This window comes from Centropristis striata, chromosome 11, assembly GCF_030273125.1.
Source record: "Centropristis striata isolate RG_2023a ecotype Rhode Island chromosome 11, C.striata_1.0, whole genome shotgun sequence".
Lineage (NCBI taxonomy): Eukaryota > Metazoa > Chordata > Actinopteri > Perciformes > Serranidae > Centropristis > Centropristis striata.
In genome coordinates this window covers 19,647,403-19,665,726 of record NC_081527.1, presented here as the reverse complement: position 1 = coordinate 19,665,726, position 18,324 = coordinate 19,647,403, and the positions used below count along the sequence as shown (strand labels likewise).

The window sequence follows — 18,324 nt, the reverse complement described above, 5'->3', positions numbered from 1 at the left end:
AGTCTACTGGGACTGGGGCCTTTAGGGAGCATGGCAAACTGAAAAGATCTGCGGTAAGAATCCAGGACATCCATTGTTTGTGCTGTTGTACTCACTTTTTGGTGGAGTAAGGGTTCCCTGATGTAGGCATGGAGTGGGAGAGTGAGTAGTCATTGGTGATGTTCACTGGTCTCGGTGGCCTGGATAGTAAACACAATTCTTTTTAAATCCCAAACTGATGTGTTGAGACACTTAGATAGATAGATAGATAGATAGATAGCTAGATAGCTAGATAGATAGATAGATAGATAGATAGATAGATAGATAGATAGATAGATAGATAGATAGATTACTTTATTCATCCCCGAAGGGAAATTCGGTTAAAAACACAGAATAGAACAAGGACACTTAAGAATTAAAAAAAAGAACATCAGTTGGTAGAATGGTTGGCAAGATGATGGTAATAATTAAACTGGTGACAATGCAATGGCAACAATGCTATAGTGACTAGACGGTATATAATAATAATAATAGTACAGTATATAATATAATATATACTTAATGCTCCTGCTTATTTATTCTTCCAGTACAAAAAGAATGTGAAATTGTCTCACATTCAAAGATTTGTTGTGTTTGAACCACACTCATCAGTGCTGCAGCTGATGTAGTAAGGACGGCAGTGGAATGTAACTAATTACACTCACTCAAGTACAATTTTGAGGTGCTTGTACTTAACTTGAGTATTTACATTTTATGTAACTTTATACTTCCACCTCTACATTTTAACAACAAATATTGTACTGTTGACTCCACTACAGTTAGCTGCCAGCTTCGTTTAGCTTCCAGTTGATGAATAACATGACAATTTTAAAATTACTACACATTTTTACAAATTTACCACACATTATGTCAAAACAGTCAAAATGAACCCTACCTTGACAACAACTAAATGTTGCTTTTGTAAATGCATCAATAATAATAATAATAATGATTTAATAATATATTTAGAATATATAAAACAATCTGAGTGGGGCCATTCTGCACAATGCATACATTTTGATGCTGATACTTTTGTACTTTTACTTCAGTAAGGTTTTGAATGCAGGACTTTAACTTGCAATGGAGTAATTTCACAATGTGGTATTTTTACTTTTACTTAAGTAAAGGATCTTAAGCGTTAAGTCTGCACGTCAGTGGACATAACATCATCTTTAATGACACCATAACAAAACCTGCAAATTATCATATTCAACCAGAGTGAATGAGACGAGTGAGAAGAAGACACAGCACCGTAAGTGAGTGAGTGAGTGAGTGAGTGAGTGAGTGAGTGAGTGAGTGAGTGAGTGAGTGAGTGAGTGAGAGGAGGTGTGGCTTTGTGATCACCGCAGGGGTGTGTGAGACAACTCACTGTCAGAGAGAAGACAGAGCAGTACCCATGTATTGATACAGCAGAAAATATCGTTTCAAATATTCAGCATTGATATGTATTTTTTTTAATCGCTAATTTTTTTTTTAAAAACACTACAACCTGACAACACTAATCTCACTGAATTTCCAATTTTGATAGATGATCTGTTGTACAAATATCAGGATGTGGCAACAAAGTCAGATATGATTAGTTATGTAGGGTTGGCTAAACAATGATGACATGCAATGAACTGAGGAATGAATCAGTGAATTGACAAAAACAACAACAGTGGCTGTCAGTACGCTACAGTGGATGGGACTCCACTATACTGTGTCAATACTGTGTATGATTAGCACAAAACAAAGGATTCAAATCTACAGTCACAAATGTACAAAGAAACATAATAAACAAAGCAAACTCACCACGTATCTCTGAGGGAAGTACAGAACAAGAAAAGGAGTGGAAATAATTCATTACAATCAGCCCAGCAGTGCAAAGACTACGATATTCCAGTCATTTTGACAAAAAAACACAAAGATTCTTCAAAAGATTCACCAACAGGGAACATGCTGAACAGCGAGGACAATTTTATTGACTGATATTAGCTTAGAACAGACATATGTTGGTATCTGCATTTATATCAGCCCATATGAAGAAATAAATTACAGGACAGAATATATAAATATATTGAATTAATATGTCTTGTGACACAATTCTTTAATGAGCAAATTTAAGGGACTCTTATCCTTTATGACTTAATGTAAATTAAAAAAATAAATAAAAAATAATGATAGCCTTTAACCAGTTATACAAAACTGACTGACTGAACCCTTTTAGCTGTTAGGGAATATAAAATAAAAATAACTTTAACAATAAAAGGGAACTTCAATTTTTATCCTGAGTTAAAAAAAAAAAATAAACACAGATAAAGGCAGTAGGTATGAAATGCCATTTGAGTATATAATAAATAATTGCATAAAAGTTCTAAAAATATATATACTAATATATATAATTTATTATGGAATTATATTATACATTTATATATTTTATTATTGAATTAAATTGACTAATTTTGTGAATTTATATTTATATCCATATATTTATATATGTATTGCATAATTTATTTAATATTGACCTAAATGGCATTTCATAAATAGGGTGTGATTTTTTCTGACTGTATGTCCCTATACCTGTCTTTAATAAACAGCACCAGAGCGTGTTGTTTCCTTTTTTTATATAACACAGCACAAAACCCCAGTCAAGTGAAGGAAAAGGTAGCAGCAGTGTTGCAGATCACCATCATCCCCAAGGCTATAATTAAGCCCCATTGATCAGTTGACCCAAGAGATTGACTGGAATCACTTCAGACTCAGAGGCAGCTACGAGATAATTATCAGCAGAGGGGGAAAAAATCAAACGTTTCAAAAAAACCACAGATAGAAAAAAGGGAAAGAAAAAAAAGATGAACTTACACAATGTGAGCTAGGTTGAGAGGTTTGTCTGGCATTTCAGGGAACATGGGGTGAAGAGGCTCTCTGCTGGATGCACAGCTTAGTGACTTACTGAGAGCATGGGATAACTTCTTAGCGGGGGATTTCTGTGAGAAACACATTACAGCGAATACTGTCACCTGCATCGAAACATTCAGCATCCTTACATTGTGATGGAGAACGAAAATAGCCACAACGACTGGTCCAGCGCAGACACACCTCCCTTAGCCCGCCCCTCTCCTCCTCCTCCCCCTCCCCCTCACCACCTTCTCCTTCCCTTACCCATGACGTATACTCCTTCATTTGGTGCTGGTTGCTATGGGAACCACTGGCATGCCCCCTCCAGAAGCAGTCCTGACAGAGCTGGTAATTATGACATTGCTGGCAGCGGTAGCGGAAGCCCATCATACTCTCAGTATGGCAGTAGGAGCACTCGACCGGGTGAAAGACTGCAGGGAGGAGAGAGGAGGGGTCAGACACACACAGATGGACAAACACACAAACAGATGTGGTCGTAACACGGATATTTTTGCACATTGCAAAGACTAGGAGGATTAATTTCCATTAATTTAAGAACAGATGTGCAGTTCAGTCTGTTCTGGTGATTCATTTTAACCAAATACGCAGAAATGCTCCTGCATGCTGCATCTGTATCTGTAAGCATGTGCTTCTTCTGCTCACATGAAGGTGGACAGTGACAATGAGTGCATCACAAACACACACAAACTCATGCACAGGATGTAAGGTCCCTATGGGTCATCTTCACTGGAGATGTGTGTCTGCTTGACTGGTTGTGTGCGTGGTGACTGAAGATTTTGATGCAAAGCTGAACTTTACATTGTCAGAGCCCCGCTAGCTTCCCCATTTATAAATATTCTGCATGGTGTCTCACCGTTCTCCACGTTGGTGAGCCGATGCATGAGTGGCAACCACACCAGACACTGAGGGGGCGGGTCTGACATCAATGTATCCAGGAATGTATTGAGGGAGATCTTTTTCTGTTGGGTGCAGAGGAGAGTAATGAAAAAAATCCTCCACAACGTCAATGCTAAAACAATCACAGATACACTCTGCGGTTAATGAACCCTCACCTGCTGTGTAAAGCATGTTCTTGCAGCTTGTTCAGTGTAACCAAAAGAAGGTCCCTCAAAAACCGCCATGGGTAATTTGAGAACCTCCCTTAGAAATTGGTCAAACTGCGAGTGCACCATTATTCCAGCAGAATCTGATATCTGGGAAAAAATATCTGGGAACAATACAGGGAGACATTACACAAAATGAATCAAACTAATTGTCAGTTGCCACCACAGTCGGATAATTACAGCTTTACACAATACAATTATCCCACTTATTTGTGAAAACAAATCAAAGTAAAGCAGTTATTCAAATCAATTGTTATAATACACAAGCTACATAGAGCTCCTTTTTTTCCCTTCACGAGCCATTGCGATCGCTCCCACAGATTTTGTAGATTATGTAATAAACCCTATCCTTCCCATAATAATAAATAATGACTCCTCCTGGCCATAAAGAGCCAGGCCAGCACTGCTTCTTCCTTTAGGAGTAATAGGCTAAGCAGTTAGAGATAAAGAAAATACAGACACTAATAAGTTTGTATTAGAAATTCCAAAGCAGGACATTACTTCGAATTAACTGTATGAAGAAAATTAGCTGATTTATCACAGGTGGAAAGGGTGATTTTAATTTCATTTTTCACAATTAAAAGTAAAATATGAATTTGTTGGGTTTCTTACATCTTAATTTATCCAGGATTTTCCCTCCACAGATGGTTGCTAGAGCCATCTTCACAACAAAGACAGATATCTTGCCATGGCCCTCTCTGAAAAGGAGGAAAAACATTTTACTGTGGTGAGAATCAAGTCAAGTCAATGCTAAAAGTCAAGAAAGATGAGTCAAGTCATTGCTCAGGTCAAGCAAGTCACAAGTGAAGTAATATGAAATTCTGATGATCTACCCAGGTCTTTACTTTTGAATAAAACTATTTAAAGTTTCAACTATAATAAAGGATTTGTTCAACCCCCCAAAAAACTTGTTTTCATTCCATTAAGGATCATTTTAATTTATAATAAAGTATAAACCATGATTTATTCTGAGACAGTTATTATACCATCAAAATATCATACTGTTGCAACTCTATAGTTTATATTTTGTGGCAATCAATATCAAGCCTCCTAAATAAACAACAATGGAAAGTGGAGCTCTGAAAGTATAATATAGCTTTCTATATCACATTTGACCTGCAAATTAGTTCATAATTCAGCTAAAAATACACATTTGTGCACCTTTCTTTGTGGGTTTCTTAGCAACAGACAAAGTTGGAGTTGTGTAGGTCGTGTCACTGATTTTTGAGCTGCACACCGTACATACAAGAGCTGCAAAGATTAATCAATTAGTTGTCAACTATTAAACTAATAGATGGCTATTTTGATTATTTGAGTAATTTTTGAGAGTCTAAGTAAGCTTATTTAATGTTAATATTTTTTGGTTTCTTTACTCCTCTATGAAACTAAACTGAATATTTTTGTGTTTTTGGATAAAACAAGACATCTAAGGACATCACTGATCAGCATCTTTTCAAGTCTCAAGTCATGAATACAAAGTAGTCTTTATAATTGTTAGTCAATCAGGTCCAAAGTCAAGCCATGTGACTCGAGTCATCTCACCTCTGCATTATGGTTATATAAAAAGGATCTTTTAAAAGGAGCTGCTTTTCTTACAGTTTTTCTAAAAGGCACCACCTTTAAAGGAAAACTTGAATGTGAAAACAGTGAGCATGTCTCAAAAAATGTTTAGCTTGGCTTTTAGCATCTCTAAAAATAAACACTCTACACAAGCATGTTGTGAGATGCTGAAAGTCTGTATTTTCACTCCACTTTGGCAGACACTTCAGCGTCACTTTTCACACCACATGAGCTCAAGTCAAAACCTGAGACAAGGGAGTAAACAACCCACCGCCACCGTGTCACGTGACGTGTTACTCACGGGTCATATGATGCCAGCAGGAAGTTGAGCAGCAGGCTGATGGACTGTTCCACGTTGATCTGGTGGGTGGTGGGCATGCGCTTGTTCAGCTGGTAAAAAATAGTGGATATTACCACTTCAAGACGAGCCACAGAGAGCTCCGCGTTGAGGTCCATGGTGTTGATGCCGTTCTCTCGGAAAGCCTCGATGACGTTCCATATGTCAACCAAATGCACTGAAACGGGAAAACTGAAGATAAACATTGATTACGAGCAAATTGATGTGCTTGAAAGTGCAATGCATCATACTCACAATTGCATTTCTTCTGCACAAATCTGAGTTTGCAGGCTGTTCTGTATGTCGATAATCGTATGGAGTCCAAATCTTGAGCCCCTGAGGAAGAATTACTCATCATTAAATAACAGCGGAAATGTCAATGCTAGTTCATAGATAATGTGGAGCTCCGGAGGGAGAGTGTATTGAGGCCGAAAGTGTTTAATATCAAATAAAGTAATGACACTATGAAGTCTACAATAAAATATATAAATACAGAAAAAATATATATAATTTAAATTATTTTGTGAAATAACGCAATTTAAACCCAAGCTCTGTCATATTAAATGTTTTCTTTTCACAAAAATACTTTTTATTGTAGATCATTATTGATTCACTATTCATTGTAGTGTTTCTTTAAATAGGGTGCCACAGGAATGAGTTCTTAAACCAGGAGGTAAATTGGCATTTTAGCCCCCTGGGGTCTAACCTCTCAAACTCAATGAGGATTTTTAATGGGTTTTTGGTTGGATGCTTGAAATAAGGTCTGCGGTGAACACAAGAGTTTTTCCCGTTTTGTTGTTCGACATAAAATACGTTAGTAAATCTCCCCCACTTGAATTTTGAACATTTTACATGTCCTAAAAATGGCAGCTGCTAACAAGTGGCTAGGCTGGTTCACCTTACAGGCTGTAGTCGTGTTTTTCAGTGCTCTTGTAAACTCTTGTAGATTGTAGATTTGGTTAATTAACAATTTATTACATTGCAGTTATACTCGCTTGTCAAAACCGCTAGTTAGCTTGTCGGAGATTGTCTGAAGCTAATGGTAGTGTCGTTCAAGTCATGTGGAGTAGTTTGCTATAGTATAACGTTAGCTTTTTACTTCTGGAGGCTGCATTAACGCTTCAAACATAATGTGTGTTTGCCACAGAGCTTATTATACTGCAATGATCCAAACTCCAATGCAAAATGCTCACTTCCGGGTTGGCCGACAAAAATACATAATTTTGTTTGCTCTCAATAGCACACTCAAAAAAATTATATTATATGCCTACTGTACTTCGAGTGAACACAAGCTGTACTCAAAACTTGCCTCTAATTAGTATTTAGTATAGCAGTGGGGCACAGTTTAAGACTTGGCATTATGGAATAAAGTTATTGGGAAATTTGCTGATGTGAAGTAAAAACCGACTGGTATAAATGAGATACAATGAATAAGAATAGTTTAAAATAAAAACAACCATACTAGATATAATCGCTTCCAAGGTTATATTATGTTAACATTATCTTCTGTATGCATTTGCGTCTCATAGGATTGTGCCTCGACACTGTGTAAACAGTGAGAGAGCCTGAGGTCATACTTGGTGCGTGTCCATCAGAGTTTATAATCAATCAGGTTGACACACATGGAGAGACACTTGATCTTCATGATATTTGCTTTACAAGAAAGCTACAGAGAAGAATTTGCCATTTTTATGGTCACCGAATAAAACAGTCCGGCATAGATCACGCTGAGCTGCAGCCCTGAGCACTTACTCATCTCGACCAACAGTTGCCTTCTATCTGCCATGTTGTCACCGATCCGCCCGAGGTCTTCAATCATTCTGATCAAGAGGAGAGAAAGTAACGTCAGAGGCTGTGTGCCCAGAAACACTTCCAATTAAGGCATTGTTCAATCACTGAATATGCTCTTCCTATTGATTTCAGCTTCTGTATAAATTAAATGTAAAATTTAACTGTGTTTTCAGAAGCAACACAAAACATAAAATACTGTGTATAATGAATCTTTTAAAGCAACTCTTTGTTAATGCAGTACTGTGATAACATTATGCCCATTTGACAAATCACAAATATTTCACTTTAAATATATATAATTAGTGTCATTATATAATTACATATTTAAACTCTCTAGCTCTATGTTCTTGCTCAGCACATATGTAGTTTACAAAGATAACAGTGACAGACCTAAGGCTCAAGAACTATAATAATAATAACTTAAAATTTTTAACTACATACGAATGATGTTGAGTTCACTTTCAGAGCGATATGAATGATAGAAACAGACAGGCAATCAAATTAATCTGAATTGAGACAAATTTGACTAAAATTTGTCTTCAAAAGACATTAAAGTGTTGGATTCTCTCATCCCTTATACCCTCATTTTTCATGCATTTTCTGAACCCATAACCATCTAGTTTTCTTTATTTTTTTTTTACGTACAGCAGGAAGGTCATATATATCTATATTTGGGGCTCTGTCACAGCCGGAGCGTGCAGCGGGGTTGGCACCACCATTTATAGAACATTGTCATTATCAGTGTTCATGCTTGCACCAGTTTTGTTCTTTACCCCTTGAAATTCATAGTAATTTTTGAAAGTTCCATAATTGAAGATCCATGATTTCAACTGTCGCTGGCAGATTTTAGCTAGCTAGATAATTAAACATTAAATTTCCGCATTGCTCTTGCATTGCAGTAGTGAGCTAATTATCATTACTTACTTATATATATATCCATATACATATATATATATATATATATATATATATATATATATATATATATATATATATATGTAGGCCTAACATAGCTGCAGAATACAGAGTAGTGCAGAGTGAGACAATGCTAGTCTTAACTTTAATAGCATCCAGGACAAGCTTCCACACAGTGGAGAAATGCTACACAGTGATGAAAGTTGTATATATACATACTATAACTGAACAAATGAATGTGTCTAGCTAATGATATAGTCCTTGATTTTAGAAAAAAACAGAGGTTATTATTGTAGGCCTGTGTAGTCAGTTTAGTTAGCTACCATGTTAACAAACATGCTAACCATTTCAGCTTAAGTAAGAGAAGAAAAACACACTGTGTGTTCTAATGTTCTAATGTGTTCTAAACACTTGTTCTTGTGTTTTTTAGTTTTGGCTAAAGAGGGAAACCACCTTTCAGTTTATTTCTATAAAGAACGATGAAAGGCTCTCACTACATATATCCCATCACACCCATCTACATGTGGATGGAAAGCAACAAAGCTCGACAGGCCCACTGTGCCTAGTTATAGTGGCTAGAAAGATATATATATATATATAAGTACTCTATTTTACCTGAGGGAAATTCAGGTATCCAGTAGCTTAAACAGAAACATTGCACAGTGCAGTCACTGCTTGAGGGAGGTTTTTTTTTTAATGAACAGTGAATTACTGAATTAGTTTGCAATTATTTGATAAATTAGACGTTTGTGTTGGTATCAAAATATGAACTGGAATGATTGATGGCGAAACCGGTTTAGTTATTTTATCTTGGCTTGTCATAAGCATTGGCCTTCCGTTCCAAATATTAAGTACTTATATATTATTTTATGCTTGCATCTTGCATTTTCATGCTTAATTAAATTACTGAAAACAAATTATTAAATACTGATGAGGAGGGCAATAGTGGTCCACATCTCATTTTGATCCCACAGCAGCTTAATCCGGCCGTGGTAAATACACACTGACCTCACTTTTTCACTTTTTTTTTTAATAGTACATTTGCAAATTGAATGCATCACACTACACTGCTTATCACAAATGTGTGGGGGTGCACAGACAAACTTAAGTAAGACAAGGACAAGACTTTCAAAGGGGCAGAGCAGCAGAGAGAGCGCTCACACCATGCCTCGCTGCACACTGTCCAAGGCAATCTAATACACCTAGTCATGTGGTTTGTTGCCATGGCAGCAAAGATCCCAGCCACTCTGTTCGTAAAAACATAGTACTAGTCACCCCCCCAACACACACGCACACGCACACACACACACACACACACACAGTTTGAACTTGAAAAGTTTTTTTTTGCACAAGTAAATATCTTTTATGAGATAATGCTCGGTGAGATGATAGTGGAGAACACAGCGGCACTTCTTGGCAGAAAAAAACACTGTTCTGCAAGACAATCATTCAGGCATGGTACTTCAAATTACTTCGACATTAACTAGTAGACCCAAATATTACACTGCAGAGACCCATGGTGTGGAAATAAGAATCCTGACTGTGTTAAAAGCAAGAAAAAGCAAATTTTTCTTCCCCCTCCAGACAGTATAGGCAGTCAGTTATGGTCCTCTAGGAATCTTTGAAATCCAGTTTAAGAGGGAGAAGATTAGGCTAATAAATTAACCTTGTATTACAGAATCAAGTGCAGTATTTCAGGAAATCACCTCACAGCATAGCAGTGTAAGCTAAAGCATCATCATCATCATGACAAGATGGAGCAGAACATCCACAAAATAATGAAAATAATCTACATTTTCAGGTTTATATATTATAAACACATTTTGCAAACGACAAGCCTGCAACAAAACAATGTTAAATCACTTAAAATTAAGCTTTTTTAGATGTTTACACAGCAATGTTAGGCCACTACCAGCAGCATATAGTCCAATGTCATCTTGAAAGTTATGGATATGCAAGCCCATTCATCACTTACACAGTGAGTGAATGCAAAAGTGTACACATACATGCATATATATATATATTATTTCCTAGATTAACATTGATATCTTTTCCACATCGCAAGCAAGCACATCCTGAGTGCCAGATATGTGACCTTCCGTGGTCTGCTTTCAGTCTCGGAAATAACTGAGATTGATACAATCTATTACAAGAGCAGATATTAAACCAGCACAGCCAATACAAAGTGTACAGCGGTGAGGGGGAGCCGGATGATCAACATACCTTTCATAAAGCACCATGGTCGTATTCCTTTCCCTGGCCTGACCTGAGTTATCACAAAGCCAAGTCCTCCTTTCAGAAACACTTGTATACAACAAAAACTCCCGTCCAACAAGGAAACATTACGACAAAAGCGGCCCAAACGGACAAGCGAGGATATCTGAAATTAGACACTGTCAGCGAGGATACAGCCTGTGCTGCCTCTATCTTTAACTACAAATGAGAAGGCTCTACATTCTTGTCCAGCTTTACTGGCTCTCTAGTTGCAGACCCCAAACCTCATTCCTGGCATGTGCCCAGCAAACATTACTCTTTTCTCTGTGGCACTGTCACACTGGCAACATAACTGCCCTTAAAAGAGCAAATCATCGCACACCATTAACATTGCAGAGAGACTGGTAGGGCCAAGCACTGCCAAAACCACACCAAGGGTCTCACAGTAATGACTCATTCTGTCTTTTAATGCTGCACCGGCTTCTGTTGGATGAGTATCCGACTGCAAAAATGCCTTATTAGTCAGTTATTTACATTATGAGTCTATTCTTGTAGCAGCTCAATAAAACATAGTGCAGTTAATTTATCTTCCTTGATGTTGGAACAGACCGTCATGCAACATTTCCAAACACAAGCACTTACTTGAGTTACAGAGCAATCTGTGTTTGGCTGGCTCAGTACAGTACATCGCAGCTGTTACCACTGATTGGCCAGAGTTATTTTTACATCACGAGACTATAAACTACACTGGCATCCGAATCCCATCCCCTGACAGGAATTAAAAAAAGCTGCGCCATTGACTTAAGGTTAATCAGTTAGAGCTCAGCAGCAGCAGCACAGCCAGAGATGTTTAGTGTTGTAGTAAAAGGTGTATAGTGAAACAGTTTTCTCTTCCTGACTGGTACCAGGCAGTGATGTCTGCTGATGATCACCAGGGTTTCAGCTGCAAAAAGGCCAAAACTTTAAGATGTTGAATGAGAGTGCAGCTACAAATTTGCAGTTTACCAGTGCTGTGATTTTGTTTACAACAGTTTTTTTGAGTTCTTTGCACAAACCAAACTCGGTAAAGCATAAAATAAACAGAATTATTGGAATAAATTAAAATGCATTAAGTCTGCCTGTGCAAATGTGTGATGTAATTGATACACAACAGAGAATTACATTTGCATTTCAGTCACAAGCTTGAAAAGAGATCCTGAGCATAGTCAGTGAAAAGGTTGCCCTAACATTTAAATTCCACCACAGCAATACTGGACAAAGGTAAAAGGGCAGCGACAAAGGCAACAGGCACCTCATGGTACATACTCAGCTCAGACATCACCTGTCACGCCAGAGACACCTGTGTGTACGCGAGACAAAGGTCTCATTGTTAGAAATATCTTCCTGCACGCAATCACGACTCGCTTTCCAATGTTTTTATCCGCGCACATACCCGTTTTTTATGGCTGAAACTTAAACTAATTTCCGCCAGAGTGACAAAGTAGGCTAACGTCGCTCCTCTGCCGCTTTGCCAGCCTCTCCGGCAGCTGCAGCAGCGCACTTGCACAAGACTTACCACAATTTATTTCGAGGCATGTCATGCAACATCACTGTTTTTCCATCCAGGGATCCGACAGCCGGTCGTGTCCTGCAGTGCAATCAGGGTTTCTTTGGTGTGGGATGCCGCATCACTGCACGAAGCGGCCGATCTTGTGGCGCTCTCCTGCAAAGCTTGTGTTGTGGAAATTTTCGGGTAGCCTACTGGCTGAGGAGAATAGAGGCAGCGTTTGCCTCCAGTGTGTGGCCTTCGCGATGACGTAATGCGGAATCTCTTCACTTGCGTCAGTGTGGCTGCAAAATGTTAAAGTTTGATACAAAAAAGGGGGGAAATCGAGAAACTAGGCATATTGATTTTGCATGTCCACATAGAGGTGGACATGCAAAAGTGCAACTCATTTGCTGGTTCAATCATTTTGTTGTTGTTGTACTTTCGGAAGGTGACGTCATCGAGATAAATTGTCCTTTCAGTAACTCTTTGTGAATGAAAACAGTATTCATCAAAATAATTGAATTTACAACAAATCTAATATAGGCCTATATATATATATATATATATATATATATATATATATATATAGACTTTGCAGATGTTTTACAACACACACAAACGACAGTTCATTCTATTTGATTTTGTTAAGTTCTTAAGATCTTTTATTTAGCCAATATTTCTATTTCTTGGCTACATTGAACTAATTTATTTTATATATTAGTATTTGTCCTATGTATTTTTTGTTTTTATGCCTGTGAAGCACTTTGCAAACTAATATTATTAAATTTTTTATTATTACCTCCACATAACAAGCAAGAATGGTGTTGTCATATTTTTTCATCTTTGATTTTGTATTTGTAATATTTGGAGGAGAGTCATGATCTGATTTAGCTTTTACCAGCATTGGAGAACAATGACATTATTTCAATTTAGCCTTGCCACGCCCCCCTATAACCCTGGGCCCCCCTAGGGGGCACGCCCCCCAGTTTGGGAACCACTGCCTTACTGTATAGGGGTGAAAATACTGTAGCATGTTGTCATTATAATTGTGGCTTACCGTGCATGTGTGTATACTTGTATACACACAGCATAGGGGTTGTTATTAATGCCTTAACATAATTTAAATAAGAATAAAAACTGTCACATGACATGAGTAGTAAACACCCTTTTTACGATGCTAAATAAAAGCACAGACCTTCACTGCTGCTCTTGAACGCAACTCACCCTCTCCAAGCGCAGCCCTTTGTTGCTAAGCGACGCCGGCAGAAGATTGACAGCAACTTCAGTTGAGTCATTTGGAGAAAACTTTATTAAAAGGCGACTTTTTTCTCTTCACAAGTCAGCTGCGGCGTTGGCGCACGGAAGACCGATAACAAACTTTAGGATAGCTCACAAATAGCTGGTGTATTAATACAAGTAAGTTGATACCTGCCATTTTTCGCTTTCACTTTCCGCCATGACAACAACCCCCCCTGCTCATTAATTTGTCATTAGCTTAGTTAATTAACTGTCAACTTAACGTTAGCTAACAGAGCGAGATGAGTGAAGGTATCAGTTACAACTTTAGCTAACGTTCGCTAACGTTAACTTTATCCGAAAGATTCACGGCAGATATTAAACCTAATTCACTTAATGTTTAAATAAAGAAAAGCTAATTAATGGGTGTATTTCAGGTTAATATTGGACGTCAACCCCTCAACGTTTCCACAGGACGGCGGAGATTAAACGGGTGGTGTTTTCCTAACATATTGGACACATTTCAGCGATGCCAGACGTGGAACCGCTCAGATTCCCATCAAGGGAAGATCGACCAAGTCAGCAGGGTGAGACCAAATAAGTTGTTAACGTTTTAAAAAAACCTTGAAATAAATATTGTTTAATGGTTCTTATTGGCAGGTGAATTTACCAGATATGGAATGTAACTAACTATAAGCACATTTACTCAAGTTGTACATAAATACACTTTTGAGGTACTTGTACTTTGGTTGACTATTTCCATTTTATGTAACTTTATACTTCTAACGTTACACCACTACAGTTTGAGGCACATAATGTACGGTTTACTCCACTACATTTACCTCACAGCTTTACTTACTTTTCAGGTCAAGCTTTTGTGTGAAAAGCATGGAACATTTAAAGTGTTGTTGTTTTTTAATTAAACCTCATAATATATTTATATTTGGAATATCATCATCCTGTTAAAATAATCGCTTAACTCATTTTTTCTCAAGTTTTGCAGGAAACACAAAAAACTTCACCAAAAGTGTAACAAAGGATGGCTATTGGCATGGTAATAACACTGTGTGTAATTTATGTAACTTAAGAGAAATAAATGACTTAGGCAATTTTTTGAACATGCCTTTGTGACTTAAGCAAGATATGGTAACACTTTATTTTGAAGGTGTCTACATAAGAGTCACACAAGCTTGTCAGAAACATGACATGACAAGTATCATGAGCATTAATGTTCCTTCAAAGCGTCATTAATGTTCATGACACATCCCATGTCATGTTTATGACACGCTCATGTCACTCTTATGTAGACACCTTAGAGTAAAGTGTTACCAATATTAGTGTCAACAACAAAACACTGATAAACTAAACTGATAACTAAACAATCTCCCTCTAGCTCTTCTTTGCTGGGTTCTTATCTGATGCCTATAAATGTGGCAAATTGTCAAAGAAGTGATGATCTTAAAGGGGTAAAATCACATGATCTGATCAACTGAGGATGTAGGCGATTTTACCATAGGTGGCCTGCGTCATGAGGAGATGATTTAGGCAAAAAAAAACAATTTTGATAAAAAATGACTTAGGCGATTATTTTAACAGTGTTACGATATATATAACAATCTCAATGTGTCCATTCTGCATAAAGAGTACTTTTACTGTTGATACTTTAAGTATATTTTGAAGCTGGCACTTCTACACTTTTACTTAAGTAAAGGATCTGAATACGTTTCTCAGATCTCAGAATACTCAGATATTTTACTTACAAAAGTATGAGAATCAAAATATAAGAACTCATTATGCAGAATGACACATTAAAGAATCATTTTTATTTCATGATTAGATTATAGTTTTTAATGAATGAATATATTCATCACTTTAATGTTGCAGCTGGTGAATGTGGAGCTAACTTTAATAAATTTACTGGGTGGTTTAAAAACTAAACATCATAACGTAATGTATTATTAATACTATTAATCTGTAAGATACCTAGACACTAAAGCTGTCATATCAAGCGCAATATTTGGCTTTAAGATGTAGTGGTGTAGAAGTATGAAGTAAAATACAAGTACCTCAAAACTGTACTAAAGTACGGTAATTAAGTAGATGTATTGAATTACTTTTCAGCACTGACTACAAGCAAATATGCATAACAGAAGCTAACCAGTGTGGCAGTGGTCACATTCTACAATAATCATTTTGACAGTTTTTAGGTTAACACACAACTTAGTGTTTTATTTATTGAGCTGTCTACAAATATAGAACTTAATTTGTTGACCACACCTGTCCTAAAGTAGAGCAAGAAAGCTGCCCACACACATTCACCAAGTCCAGCCTATACACTATCCTGACTGGACTTGAATTCAGAAATTATATGAAGGTGGGGAATACATTTTTATGATAATTACGGTTAAATATCTAATGTCATTAGTGAAATGACAGCTGTAACTAGGCGATTGGCCCTCAGACTCACATGGGCCTGCTCTGTGGCTATAATACACCCTGCCAGTATGATTTAGAGCTTATTCAGCGCGCTGCCGGTGACATATTGCCTCACCACCTTCCTACCCCACTTGGTTCTTTCACTGTGTATTATTCATCTAAACTGCTCAGCAACAGATGGCCTTCATTTCAGGTCTACCCACAGTTTTTCCTCCACTGTTCTTGTATCTGAGTCAGCTCACTCACTGGCCATTGTTCTAATTAATGGATCGTCATAGCAGGATAACTGTTATCTCTGGTAGGAGAGGTCCAATAGTTTCACATGCAGTTTTTTTAACCTATTTTTATACCGATCAGAGTACTAGTTTGTCTGAAGGTCCTTGATAGATTTGGTTGTATCTTTGATTGTCATTTACCTATTAATGAAGGGTCCTATCAACAACCCCAAACGTGATGCTGTCCTCAAAAAGGTGCCAGGTAACAGCAGATGTTACCATTGCTGCACTGCTGGACAGACAGGCATATGGCCATTTGGTGAAGATACACTTGTGTGCATACCATTAGTCCTCTTGTGATGTACGTTCACATTCAGCTGAATCTGTGGGTGTACCCTTTATCAAAGGCCTGTCCTCACCCTGCAAAGTTGAGCAAACATCATAGGGTTCAACGTTAACTAAGGCCTGATTCACCCAATGTGGCCACAAGATGTTACTCAGCGAGCCACTTAATATCTCCTGTAGGTAACCCCCTGTCATCAACAAGTTTCATTAGGTCTCTGAAAGAGTGTGAGGTTGTATTAAATTTCCTTTCTGTATTATTAATATTATATAAGTTTAAGTTTGGGCCACAAAAAAAAATACTTGCCACCAAGTTTTGGATTGTTTGAGTACAGATAAATACAGTCTATCCATCATATCTTATCATATCATATCACAATATTACGTACATCTAGACAATGACAGCAAAAACTTTGCCCTCAGAATAAAATACTGGAAAGTTGAATAAATTAAATTAAATTATTGAAATGTAGTGCTTACTGTTAAAATCTCTTGCCCCCTCTCTCTTATGGGCCCTGCAGTGAAATAAATCTCACCTGCTATCCTACGCAGCAGCTTACAGTGTAAGACAATGGATTGAGAATTATATAATGTATTATCTATACATTTGGTGTTGTTTCCTACCGTTTTAGCTATTTACTGCAGTATATTAAAAACTGATTTTTTTTACATAGATTCTGGGAGATATTGTTAAAAGAGTTCACCTCACTACCACAAAAGGACACAAGGACTGAAAATCCTCTTCCATACATGTAGAAATGATTTTGTATTTTTTGTGTACTGTGTTAGACTAACTGTTATACTGCTGTATGTCTTGGCCTTTTGGATTGATCATTGAGGCACTAAATTAAAATACTGTCTAAGTTAGCATTCACATACTGTATATTGAAATAACAGTCAATACGAGGAAGCTTTGCCATTAACATCAACTTGTTCTTCAGCAGTCTTCACTATTTAGAATTTTCCCAGTACCCTTTGTACTATAATATAGACAAAAGTCATTATTTCTCCTGTAAAGTATTACCATCTGCACTGTCTTCTACCCTCTCTGTCAGCCAGATGGCGTCCTTTCACCATTCAGAATTGTGCCCTTGGGTTTGTCTTGAGATGTTCCAATTAGTTGTCTCTGCTCTCTCACTGATGCTTCCAATATATTGCAGAGTTTATGCAACCAGAATCAAAGAGAAAGTAAAGAATCACAGAACATCTTTCACAGCCAAATACATATTTGTAATTACTTTTCAAAATAAAGTTACTGAAGTAGGGTGAGTGTTTGTTCCAACAAAAGCCTTGTCTTGGGATTTTTTTTCATTGAGGGGATGGTTCATCAGTGTGTTATTTTTCAAATATTTCAGGGGTTTTGTGCCATTATGTAAAGAATATCTGTATGTAGGGTTTGCCTTTCATTGCTTCCTTGAAAACAATAGTTTGTGATAGACTAAATATGTCTTTACAGATCTTATTATTTTGTGTTTCTCAAGATCAAGCAGATCTTCAAGCCGTCTGCTCTGGTAGACGTCGCACATGTGCTTTGCTCAACAGTCCCTCGCCATGTGTCAACAGTGCTATTTACCATATCCAAGAGCTAAAGATGACAGTGGAAAATTGGTGTCAACAGGTAAACTGATGTTAGATGTGACCAGACATGTGGGAGATTGTAAAACAAATATCGATAGAAGATAGAAGTAAAATCTATTTCAAGCATTTTTTTTGTCTTTTGTCTTATACCAG

At 37.3% G+C, this 18,324-nt stretch overlaps 2 protein-coding genes across 5 annotated transcripts in view; one reads left to right on the top strand and one right to left on the bottom strand.

Annotated features, from left to right (window-relative positions):
* Window positions 1-12,575, bottom strand: part of dtna (dystrobrevin, alpha) — a 32,163-nt gene extending 19,588 nt beyond the window's left edge. The window contains exons 1-11 of the mRNA XM_059345437.1: window positions 12,392-12,575; window positions 7,669-7,736; window positions 6,172-6,252; window positions 5,881-6,094; window positions 4,632-4,717; window positions 3,969-4,123; window positions 3,770-3,875; window positions 3,160-3,326; window positions 2,860-2,984; window positions 1,810-1,818; window positions 96-179 (exon numbers count right to left, since the gene is read on the bottom strand). Of these exons, the coding sequence (XP_059201420.1) occupies window positions 96-179; window positions 1,810-1,818; window positions 2,860-2,984; window positions 3,160-3,326; window positions 3,770-3,875; window positions 3,969-4,123; window positions 4,632-4,717; window positions 5,881-6,094; window positions 6,172-6,252; window positions 7,669-7,735 (1,094 nt within the window). The 5' untranslated portion in view covers window position 7,736; window positions 12,392-12,575. The remainder of the gene's footprint in view (window positions 1-95; window positions 180-1,809; window positions 1,819-2,859; window positions 2,985-3,159; window positions 3,327-3,769; window positions 3,876-3,968; window positions 4,124-4,631; window positions 4,718-5,880; window positions 6,095-6,171; window positions 6,253-7,668; window positions 7,737-12,391) is intronic.
* Window positions 12,576-13,601: 1,026 nt separating this feature from the next.
* The window catches only part of LOC131980090 (coiled-coil domain-containing protein 178), a 39,994-nt gene continuing 35,271 nt past the window's right edge, over window positions 13,602-18,324 (top strand). For all 4 annotated transcript variants that reach the window (XR_009395184.1, XM_059344255.1, XM_059344256.1 and 1 more), the window contains exons 1-3: window positions 13,602-13,780; window positions 14,038-14,187; window positions 18,075-18,211. Coding sequence is in view for 3 of the 4 variants with exons in the window: in XM_059344255.1 (XP_059200238.1) it covers window positions 14,130-14,187; window positions 18,075-18,211 (195 nt within the window). In the remaining variant the exon portion in view is untranslated. The remainder of the gene's footprint in view (window positions 13,781-14,037; window positions 14,188-18,074; window positions 18,212-18,324) is intronic.